Below are 11,754 nucleotides of genomic sequence, written 5' to 3' on the forward strand. Positions count from 1 at the left end.
CCGGCATCCACGCGCCGTGGGGTCTCGACAAGTGCCAGACTCGCCTTTAGACTCGAGCAAGACGACTGGGCAAACCGCCGAGACCGACCGTTTGTCGACCCGGAAGAGGTCCGGAAGGGGCCGGTGGGAAATGTAGTTCCCGGCCGGAAGGGCCGAACGGGGGGAAGGCGCGAGCGCGCGTGCGTGCGCGCGGATGCCGGCGCCGAGTCGGAGCCGCCGGGACTCTTGGGCGGTCCGGCGGCAGCGCGCAGGCGCGGGCGGCGAGCCACTGACTGGAGGTGAGGCGGGTGGGTCCCGCTGGCGCGGGGAAGGCGGCTGGTGGCTCGGCCGGTGCCGGGAGGCTGAGCTGGGAGGCGGGAACCTGAAATGGGCAGAGCGGGGAGGAAAGAGGGAACCCGGGCCGAGAGGGCCGCGGAGGAAAGAGAGAGCCCAGGCCCTGCGAGAAAACGAGCTGGAGAGTGACTACCGAGGAGCCTGGGCCGGCGAGTTGGAAAAAGGGATTTGGAGAATCCAAGGCCGGGAGCGACCCCGAAGGAATCGGGAACCCGGGACAGGATCACCGCGGCGGGATTTTGGTCCGCTACCCCAAGAGGAAAGCCCCGCGCTGGGAGCACGGCCTGTCATGCACACACGCACATGCTGATTTTGTGAAGCGTTAAAAACCTTTTTTTGTGTGTTCGGACTTGGACTCCGTGCAGCCGATGGTTTGTTTGGGAACGCCACAGGGTTTTTGCGTGTCTCGATTTTTAAACCCGGTACGGAACGATTTGTGTTTGAGACTTTGCGACTTTGTAGAGGCGGCAGCAAGGAGGGTGTAAGTAACGTTTTGCTACTTTCTGTGCAAGTGTGTGAGACGGGTGAGGTCGGTGAGATCAGGCTTGACACGTGTGCCTCTGTAATTGTGGGGCGGGATTGGATAGAACTGAACCTTTAAGTTTTGTTTTCAGAGTCCATCGGGACTGAATGTGTTTCATTATGTGCCATGGAGTGCTTGAAAAACTGGTTGTATGAGTAGTTATGCATGATCTGACATTGGCCATTTTACATGCCTGTAGCAGGATTCTGTGGCAGTTATGTTTACTACACATTTTGTTTTGAGCCACAACTGACTGTGCTCAGGGGTCACTCCTGGCTGTGCTTGGGGACCTGCAGCATTCAAGTTGAGCACCTTAAATCATGTAATTATACATCACTTTTGAGGAGGAATACTGTTGGGCAACACCCTGCTCTATAGTTAGAGGTCACTTGCATGCAAGACCAGTGCCTTGACCCCTGTACTCTCTGGCAGTTTTCTTTCTTTAAACAAGAGCTCCTATCAAAACTAGCCTAACCGAAGAATGAATATGAAATGTTAGAGATCTTTCACAGGTAAGAAGCTAGTGCTGGGGTCAAGGAGATAGTTCAAAGGGTTAAGGCCTATGTCTGGCATAGTGTGTCTTGGTTCCATCCCTGTGCCACATGGCCCCTGAACACTGCCCCAGAGCAACCCCTGCAATCCCGCGGCAGCCTCAAGCACTGTTGGGAGTGGTACTCTTCCCATTTGCCCCAGAGAAACTAAAGAGTATTTTGTTTTATTTGTTTTGGGACAACAACCATCCGTGCTCAGAGTCTACTCCCAGAAATACTCAGGGAACCAATATGGTGCCAGGGATTGAATCCAGGCCTCCCATATGCAAAACATGACCTAACCCTAAAAAATTTTTTAATGTATCAAAAGATCTGACAGTCTACAGTCCTCCCTCTACCAGCTGAGCTATCAAAGTATCAAAAGAAGTTTAAACTACAATTTAGCCTACAGATGTCCTTTTTGTTTGCCTTGCCTGTGGCCAACCCAGCCCACCCAGGTTCGATTCCTCCGCCCTTCTCACAGAGCCCAGCAAGCTACCAAGAGTATCTCGCTCGCATGTCAAACCCTGGCAAGCTCCCTGTGACATATTCAATATGCCAAACACAGTAACAACAAGTCTCACAATGGAGACATTACTGGGCCCGCTCGACCAAATCGATGAACAACGGGAGGACAGTGCAGACAGACAGTTTTTAGGCCACTCTGTGCTATGCTCAGGGATTACTCCTGGTGGTACAGTGAGACCATATCTGGATGCCAGGGATCAGAGCCAGTCAGTTGTGTGCTGAGCAAGAGCCCTACCAGCTTTGCTGTCGATCCAGCCCCAAGGCACATATTTTGTATATGCAGTGGACCTAAGTTCAATATCCAGCACTAAAGAGTCCCTGAATATGTGTGCCTTTCCCCAAACTCCTAGCACCATGAGAAGTGGCTGCACAACACCATCACAGAGCCTGAAAGCATTGTGTCCTGAGGCCTTCAGGCCTCCTAGCACTACTGATTCCCCCCACACCCCTAAGAAGTTCAGGTGTCGCAGATCGGAGCAATAGTACAGCCAGTAGGGCACTTGCCTTGCATGCCATTGACTCACATTTGACTCCTGGCATCTCATATGGTCCCCCAAGTCCTGCCAGGAGTAATCCTTGAGCACTTCCTGGTGTGGACCAAAACAAAAGAAACTTTGTTGTCAGTCATATTCATCAGGAATAGGATGGCTGGAATTTACTTGTTGCTGTAAACAGTAAATATATGTTACAGTATAACAGTAAAAGAGATGGCTTGGAAGCAGTTAATTATAAGCTGCTTAGAAGAGAAAAAAAAGAGAGATGGTGCAGACAAGGAGGGAGGCTGTTCCCCCAAGAGCTGTGTCTCTTGCTTTAGGGATTACACCGATTCCTCCCGGCAAGCTACCGAGAGTATCTCGCCCGCACGGCAGAGCCTGGCAAGCTACCTGTCACATATTCTATGCCAAACACAGTAACAACAAGTCTCAAAATAGAGACATTACTGGGCCCGCTGGAGCAAAATCGATGAACAATGGGAGGACCGTGACTGTGACTGTGACAGATTGGTCTAGCTTCCTCCCTGCTGTATTTATGTGGATTATGCATAGTGGATGGTTTGCAAAAATAAGGGAAACTGAGGCTACCTAAATTCTTTAGTCATCAAGAAACTGTAAGGCATGTGTGGCATGGTGCTCCATCTTGGCTTTGCCTTCCCAGGAACTGCCCATTATTGAAAGAGGAACCAGAAGAAAGACCGATCATCGTTTGCCAGTCTCAGAACCATGGCTCAGGTAGGCTGGGTGATGGCTCCGATCTCCTTGCTGAAGGTTTTTATTTTTCTGCAAGGATAATTGATGATTTACTTTCTTGTACTGAATCATCCAGCCAGTCTTCTGGTTGACAGGATAAGCCTTCACCTTTCCCAAGTGTACATTCAAATTTTAACCCATCTTGACACAATTAGTGGACATACATTATTCAGTATCTTCTTTCTCAGCTTTCTTTCTGAAGCAATATTAGGACAACTAAATAAATCAACACAGAGTTAAAAAAAACCAATGCAGGGGCCAGAGCCATAGTAGAGCGAGTAGGGTGCTTGTCTTGCACATGGCGGACCCTGGTTTGATCCCTGGTCTCCCATATGGTCCTTCAAGCACTGCTAGCAGTAATTCCTGAGTGCAGAGCCAGGAATACCTGAGAATCGTTGGGCGAGGCTCAAAAGGCAGCAGAACAAGCCAGTGCAATAAAGTTGAGAATGGATCTGAACAAACACCCATGAATTAAATAATGAATTAGCAAAATTAAAAATGCTCACGGCGAAGTTGGAGAGATAGTACAGTGGGTAGAGTGCTTGCCTTGCATGCAGCCCACCTAGGTTCGATCCTTGACATCCCATATTGTCCCCTGACCACCGCCAAAAGTAATTTCTGAGTGTAGAGCCAGGAGTAAGCCCTGGGCATTGCTAGATGTGGCCCCAAAACAATGAGCCACATGAACTACCTGAGATTAGTGTTTATACAGCTTTACTTACACCTCTAATTTTTTTTTTTTTTTGCAGTGCCAGGGCTCAAATCTAGGGTCTCCCACATTAGAGGCACCAATTTAGCCAGTCATCTTTTTTCATCTTTTTTACTTTCTGCCCATTTGTGTATCTAGTGTTTAAAATATGTCTGTTGGGGCCAGAGTGATAGGACAGCCAGGAGGGCATTTGTTTTGCATGTGGCCAATCTAAGTTCGATCCTCCTGGATCCTGAAACCGCCAGGAGAAATCCCTGAGTGCAGAGCCAGGAATAAGTCCTGAGCACCACTGGGTTTGGACCCACAAACAAAAAAGGAAACAAAAAAACCTAATATATGTCTTATAAGACAGAATATATTTGAACTTTTCTTATTTATTTATTTTGGCCATACCCAGCAGTGCTCAGGGATCACCTGGCGTACTGGGGATCGAACCTGAGTCAGCTGCATGCAAGGCAAGAGCCTTACTGCTGTGCTATCACTCTGGCCCTAGACACATTATATTTGAAGCCCTGCTTTTCTATAAAGTATGTAAGTCACAACGTTTTGTTTTTGTTTTTGTTATGGGGCTGGTGATTGGCCCTTTGCAAAGCAAGCACCTTACCCCTGGACTATCTCTTCTGCCCATAGCTTTCTTCACGCATTCTAGTGTGAATGCCACAGAAGAACAGGATCAGAACTCCTGCCCAATATCTATTTAAGATGTTCTGACCAGGATTCCAATATCTTGCAGGCGTCTGTGTCATTTAAAGATGTCACTGTGGACTTTAGTCGGGAGGAGTGGCAGCGCCTGGATCCTGCTCAGAAGACTCTGTATATGGATGTGATGTTGGAAAACTACTGCCACCTTGTTTCTGTGGGTAAGAAAAACCTGGGTTTTTATTACAATTTTTTACTTAATGTGCAGGTAATTTAAGCATTATTTATAATAGAGTATTTTCTAACAAAATCAACATTCCCTTTTCAGGATAAAATACACTTTTATACTATTAAAGGCCTATTCATATTTTTAATTTTAATTCTCCTCACTCTAACTATGGCTTCAGGTTTTAGTAACCATGGTTATTTTTTTCCCTTTAGAGTGAAATTGACCTTTTTTGCATGTGTGCACAAAAAGTATTAACTTGTGTATAGATTCCTATAGCCAACTTCATGATAAATACAGAGAAGAGTTCTGTCACTCATTCTGTCTTTCTTGTCATGATCTCTTTAGAGTCACATTCCTCCATCCCAGTCCTAATTACTGGTAACCACTGATCATTTTTATATTACTAAAACTGGCTTTTTGAGAACAATATTTAGCAGAAATCAAAAATTCTGAGACTGGCTTCTTTCATTGAAACTAATGCCTTGGGTTGTATTCAAGCTTTTGCACTAAGTAATAATGTATTCCTTTTTATTGTTGAGTAGTATTCCACTACATGGATCGATAAATGAGCCATCATTTACAAATAAAATAGCAGGTAACATGCTGGCAGTTTGGGCAGTTAATATAGTTGCTAAAAGTTTCTGCTTTCATGTGAATATTAAGTTTTTATTTTTCCTAATTCAATTGGATTCTAGGTCATAATTTAAATATGAATATAAATATATAATAATCATATAATAATTATTTCTTAGTGGTTACATCATTTTGGCTGGAGTGATAGCACAGTGGGTAGGGCGCTTGCCTTGCATGCGGGCCGACTAGGCCAACCTGAGTTTGATTCCTCTGCCTCTCTCGGAGAGCCCAGCAAGCTACTGAGAGTATCTCACCCGCACAGCAAAGCCTGGCAAGCTACCTGTGATGTGTTCAATATGCCAAACACAGTAACAACAAGTCTCACGATGGAGACGTTACTGGGCCTGCTCGAGCAAATCGATGAACAACTGGAGGACAGTGCTACAGTGCTACTCTAAATTGTGTATTTGCAGGATTTATTTAAATGTTTATTAATTTTAAAATAGAATTACTCATACTATAACTTTTTGAAAAATGTATATACTTACAAAAAGAAAAAGATACCATTTCTGAAATATTTGCTTGATTTTGGGCAACAGCCAGTGGTGTTCGGGGCTTGTTCTTGGTTCTGTACTTAGGGATCACCACTGGTAGAGCCCAGGAAACCACATGGGGTTCTGTGCTCTCTCCAGCATCCCCTCCCTATTTTTTTAAAAATCAGATTATCATTTATTTACAATTTTATTGGAATTTGAGAGTTTAGCTTTACTCATCTATATGGATGTGTAGGTGGCACCACTTCTGCAATAAATTTTTTAAACAATTGTTCCAGGGCCAGAGTATAGTAGATAGGGCACTTTTTTGCATGTTGAGAACCTGGGTTTGATACCTAGCCCCCCATATGGTCCCTTAGTTCCACCAGGAGTATTGTGTGCAGAGCCAGGAGTAAGCGGTGAGCACCACTGTGTGTGGCCCCCAAACCAAACTAAAATAAAAACAGTTGTGGGGCCGGAGAGATAGCACTGCAGGTTGGGTTTTTGCCTTGCACGCAGCCGACCCGAGTTCGATTCCCAGCATCCCATTTGGTCCCCTGAGCATCGCCAGCAGTAACTCCTGAGTGCAGAGCCAGGAGTAACCCCTGTGCATTGACAGGTGTGATCCAAAAAGCAAAAAATAAATAAATAAATAAAAACAGTTGTTCTTATATGTGGTATATTTAAAAAAATAGTAAAGGAACGATAAATAGTCAAAGTCATCACAATGGTTAATTTTGTCCTTAAAACTGAACTTACAGAGGGGGAATGGATGGGTAGGAGGATGCTGTGGGATACTGCAGGAGGGAAGCACTCTCTGGTGATGGTGTACTGGAACAGTATATGCATAGAAGTATAGATGACAGCATTGAGTTCCCAGCACCTCAAAAAATATAGGGGAAATTTTGTTTTTTGGTTTTTTTTAAAAAAAAAAACTCCATTTGAAACATTTCATAGGATGCATCTCCTTTCAAAATGTGTAAAGAATATGATCTTGAATTTTGGGATAAGGGATCATTATTTATGAATAATAAGAGATGATTTTGTCCTTACTTGTGTAATACATGGTACTAAATTTTATTGTCACACAGAGAATTGTCTTTATTTATAGTACTGAATATACACCTTGTTAAATTTTCCAATTTATTGGAACTCACAACTTAATCCAAATCTTTCCTTAACAGGGTGTCACATGACCAAGCCTGATGTAATCCTCAAATTGGAAAGAGGAGAGGAACCATGGGCATCATTTGCAGGTCATACATGCTTAGGTGAGTTTTTGATTCTTGGGTGGATAAAATCTAGGTAAGTGCTCTTCCACCAAGTCACATCCCCGATCCTGAGGTTGGGAAATCTAATGGGAAATCTAATGAGAAATTAATTTTAAAGTGGTCACATGGTGGGTGAGACTTACAAAACATTTTGGGAATGTCTTATTTTAAAGTCTTCTAACTTTTGAAGTGACTGTTGTGTCTACCAAACTTAAATTATCAAATATCACTCTCCCTAGATGATATTTTCTTGCTTTATTTTCTCGATATGTGTGTTTTTGTAGCATTCCTTAGCTCCTTGCCATAGATAGAATTATTTCAGGATTCTCAAATCTGTTGTCTCAAAAAGAGAAAATTACTGGTTAGTGTTGTTATTTTTGTTGTTATTGTTCTCCTTCTCCTTCTTCCTCTCCTCCTGTCTGTCTCTCTCTCTTTCTCTGTCTCTGTCTTTCTGTCTCTCTCTGTGGGCTTTGGGCCTCATATGGCAGTGCTCAGGGTTTACTTCTATGTTTGTTCAGGTGTCTCCTCAGGCAGGGTTCAAGAATCAAAATCTGAGTCAGTGTCATGTAAGATAGTGCTTTTCCTGCTGTACTATCTCTCCTGCTCTAATTAGTGTTCTCCTAATTGCTTTCTGTTTCCTTTCTTTTCTTTTGGGGCCACACACCAGGGTACCATGTGAAGAGACAGTACAGTGGGCAGTTGCTCTTGCCAAGCATGTGGATAACTACCCAGGTTCAATCCTCAGCACCCTATATGGTCCCCCACACCCAACAAGAAGTGATCCCTGAACATTGCTGCCCAAAACCAAAAGCCAAAAATCTGATCTTAATGATCTATCATACAAAACACTGGTGTTAGGAATGTTACTGTTTTGGGTAACAAATTGAACCATTCTGTATTATTTTGTTCGCTTGCTTTGTGTGCCGCTCTGCCAGTAATTGGAGGCTACTCCTGGCTCAGTGCTTGAAGGTCTCATGGGCAGTGCTGAGGGCTCACTCCTGGTAAGTGGACCATGTGTGGGGATTGAATCTGGGCCTTAGGTATATGTGCTTAGCCATTTGAACTATTTATCTAGCCTTCAAGCTTTCTTTAAACAGGAACATTTAAGTCAGTTGAAAAGAGTAGTAGTTAGAACTGATGGTCAAGAGAGATTTCTGATTGAATAATTCTAAGAGAAAGGCAATTAAAGCAATCTGAATATAACACTGAGTATAACCCTAGTCAGCTTTAAAGATCCTGCTGGGAGTGTTTTACCAGTTTTTCCATCACAAGGAAAAATAATTTCCAGCAATATAGAGAATTAGAACCTAGAGTGTTGTATTATTCTTATTTTTCTAATAGGAAATGAACTGATGCATAGATTAGCTAGGCACTGGGTACATGGAATGGGGGTGTTTTACCTCTTACTCTAGGGATGAGTATATGAAAGTCAAGGCTTGTGCTCTCTAAAAGTAATCCTTTTGTTTTCCTGAACAGTCTTTAATACTGATTTTTCTTGTTTATCCTAGTTAAAGCTTAATGCCCTTGGTACAAATTTCAAAAGGCACTAACATTCATTGCTTATTTTACATCTTCATAACACTGGAAAAGTTTTGTTTTGTTTTAGGCCACATTCAGAGATGCTTAGGGTTGACTCCTGGCTCTGCACTCAGGAAACATCCCTGGTAGTGCTTGGTGGACCATAAGAAATGCTGGAGACTAAACCCGGGTTGGCTGCGTGCACAGCAAACTCTGAACCCACTGTACTATTGCTCTGGCCCCTGGAAAAGTTTTTCTTTAGGTTCTGTCTTTTCCCATACAGGAAATAATTTGACCTGGATCTTTTTTTGGCTTTAAATGCTAGACCCTAGTATAATTTTTATTTTCATAACAAATGTGTAAAGATTCATAAATTTTTGTTATATTCTTTTGTAGAAGAAAACCGGAAAGCTGAAGACTTTTTAGTGAAATTCAAGGAACACTACAATAAGTACTCCCACTCAGTTGTATACATCAACCCCAAATCACTGATTAAGGAGAATAGCAATGCATTTGAAAAGACACTGACATCAGGGAAAAGCCCCGTTCATTCCAAAAATCTTCCTCCTGAATATGACACTCACAGAAAGATGTTTAAAAATGTTTCAGAATTAATTATCAGTAATATTAGTCCCACTAGAAAGAGACTTGTTGAGTATAATGGCTACAGACAACCACTTCTCAGTACTAACTCAGAAATAGCTCACCCAGGAGTCAAATTCTACAGTCAGTGTGGCAGGGCTCTCAGTCATAATGAACTCCTTTTGCAATATCATAAGATGGAAACTCCAGCACAGTCACTTGTATATAATGACTATGAGAAATCCTTCCTTAAAAAAGGAATTTACAGACGGGGAAACCCATCTGAATTTAATAAAAGGAGAAGAGCAACCAGTGTTGAGAAAAAACATATATGCACTGAATGTGGGAAATCTTTCTGCCGGAAGTCTGTATTGATTCTGCATCAAGGAATTCACACAGAAGAAAAACCATACCAATGTCACCAATGTGGCAATGCATTTAGAAGGAAGTCATATCTCATTGATCATCAAAGAACACACACAGGAGAGAAACCATTTGTTTGTAATGAATGTGGCAAGTCCTTCCGCCTAAAGACAGCCCTCACTGATCATCAAAGAACACATACAGGAGAAAAATCCTATGAATGTCCACAATGTCGGAATGCCTTTAGATTGAAGTCTCACCTTATTCGTCATCAAAGAACTCATACAGGAGAGAAACCTTATGAATGTAATGACTGTGGCAAGTCCTTCCGCCAAAAAACAACACTTTCTCTACACCAGAGAATTCATACAGGAGAAAAGCCCTATATTTGTAAAGAATGTGGGAAGTCCTTTCACCAGAAGGCGAATCTTACTGTACATCAAAGAACTCATACAGGGGAAAAACCCTACATTTGTAATGAATGTGGGAAATCCTTCTCACAGAAGACAACCCTTGCTCTTCATGAAAAAACTCATAATGAGGAGAAACCTTACATTTGTAATGAATGTGGCAAGTCCTTCCGCCAAAAGACAACCCTTGTAGCACATCAGAGAACACATACAGGGGAAAAATCATATGAATGCCCTCACTGTGGGAAGGCTTTTAGAATGAAGTCATACCTCATTGATCATCACAGAACTCACACAGGAGAGAAACCATATGAATGTAATGAGTGTGGGAAATCCTTCAGTCAGAAAACCAATCTCAATCTGCACCAGAGAATTCATACAGGGGAGAAACCATATATTTGTACTGAATGTGGAAAGTCTTTTCGCCAGAAAGCAACCCTTACAGTACATCAGAAAATACATACAGGCCAGAAATCCTATGAATGTCCTCAGTGTGGCAAAGCCTTTAGCAGGAAGTCATATCTCATTCATCATCAACGAACTCATACAGGAGAAAAACCCTATAAATGTAATGAATGTGGGAAATGCTTCCGCCAGAAGACAAATCTCATTGTACATCAGAGGACACACACAGGGGAGAAACCTTATATTTGTAATGAGTGTGGTAAATCCTTCAGTTATAAGAGAAACCTCATTGTCCATCAGAGAGTTCACAAGGGAGAAAGCTTAGAAATGCAATAAATGATGTGACTTTTATGAAGAAACTTAAGATTGAAGTAAGCATGCTTAAACATGTGAATAAGGTATCTTTAGTCACTGATAGGAGTAACTGCTGTCTATATCATACAAAATGGTATGATCTTTATTACTGAACTCAAGCAACAATGAAGCTAATAACTTTTAAGTGCTCCTGACTGTTATTTTATGAAACATATAATACATGCAGATTCATAATACAACACGGTTGTAATCTTAAGGATCCATAAAGAAACTATGAACAACATTTCTTATTGCACTCTAGAATAAAAAGTAGTTATTACTTCCCCAGTGATTACCACTTCCCTGATTTATAACATTATGAACTAGTTTTTGCATGTTTTTAAACTTAATATATATTTTATCACAATGATTCTTTTGTATTTCACATTCAAAACATTCAAGAATCATACATTATTGCGGGCTGGAGCGATAGCACAGTGGGTATGGCGTTTGCCTTGCATTCAGCCAACATAGCCGACCCGAGTTCGATTCCTCCGCCCCTCTCGGAGAGGCCGGCAAGCTACTGAGAGTATCTCGCCCGCACAGCAAAGCCTGGCAAGCTACCCGTGATGTATTCGATATGCCAAACATAGTAACAAGTCTCACGATGGAGACATTACTGGGCCCGCTTGAGCAAATTGATGAACAACAGGAGGACAGTGACAGTGACAGCATTATTGCATCTGGCAATAGTGTTTTCATCTTTGTATTCTATATTCCATTTAAAAAAATTTTTATTATCCTCTTGTATGGATATTTGTATTTTTTATAATTTTGTGTTAAATATAGCTGTGAATATTTATGTGCTTGTGTGTTTCTGTTCCATATTCACTAGTTTTTTTCTACTATGATAGATACTGATAAACATGATCTTTTTTAACAAGTGATAAGTGACTTTGGGGACTAATAGCTCTGTTATTGTCAAGAAAGGTCCTTACAGTCATTCAACTGAACAATTTTTACAATTTTTTTTGTTTGTTTTGGGCCATACCTGGCAGTACTCAGGA

General features: G+C 42.2%; 1 protein-coding gene across 3 annotated transcripts; it reads left to right on the forward strand.

The window, feature by feature from the left end:
- Positions 1 to 218: 218 nt before the first annotated feature.
- ZNF567 (zinc finger protein 567) lies at positions 219 to 11,142 on the forward strand. 3 transcript variants are annotated; one of them, XM_056136477.1, is made up of 5 exons: positions 219 to 278; positions 3,070 to 3,143; positions 4,604 to 4,730; positions 7,029 to 7,115; positions 9,030 to 11,142. In XM_056136477.1, exons 2-5 carry the CDS (start codon positions 3,135 to 3,137, stop codon positions 10,727 to 10,729), a joined length of 1,923 nt encoding a protein of 640 aa, XP_055992452.1. In that variant the 5' UTR covers positions 219 to 278; positions 3,070 to 3,134; the 3' UTR covers positions 10,730 to 11,142. The 3 variants fall into 3 exon arrangements, with proteins under 3 accessions (XP_055992452.1, XP_055992454.1, XP_055992453.1); XM_056136478.1 differs by lacking the exon at positions 219 to 278 and adding an exon at positions 575 to 814; XM_056136479.1 differs by lacking the exon at positions 3,070 to 3,143 and having other exon boundaries at positions 251 to 278.
- Positions 11,143 to 11,754: the final 612 nt, after the last annotated feature.

The sequence above is a fragment of the Sorex fumeus genome, unplaced genomic scaffold (assembly GCF_029834395.1).
Source record: "Sorex fumeus unplaced genomic scaffold, SorFum_2.1 ptg000122l, whole genome shotgun sequence".
NCBI lineage: Eukaryota > Metazoa > Chordata > Mammalia > Eulipotyphla > Soricidae > Sorex > Sorex fumeus.

What these genes read in the sequence shown, in the direction of transcription:
- ZNF567 (XM_056136477.1), top strand. An exon ending in CTGCCACCTTGTTTCTGTGG is followed by an intron (nt 4,731 to 7,028) that starts GTAAGAAAAACC and finishes TTTCCTTAACAG; the next exon opens with GGTGTCACATGACCAAGCCT. An exon ending in TGCAGGTCATACATGCTTAG is followed by an intron (nt 7,116 to 9,029) that starts GTGAGTTTTTGA and finishes ATTCTTTTGTAG; the next exon opens with AAGAAAACCGGAAAGCTGAA.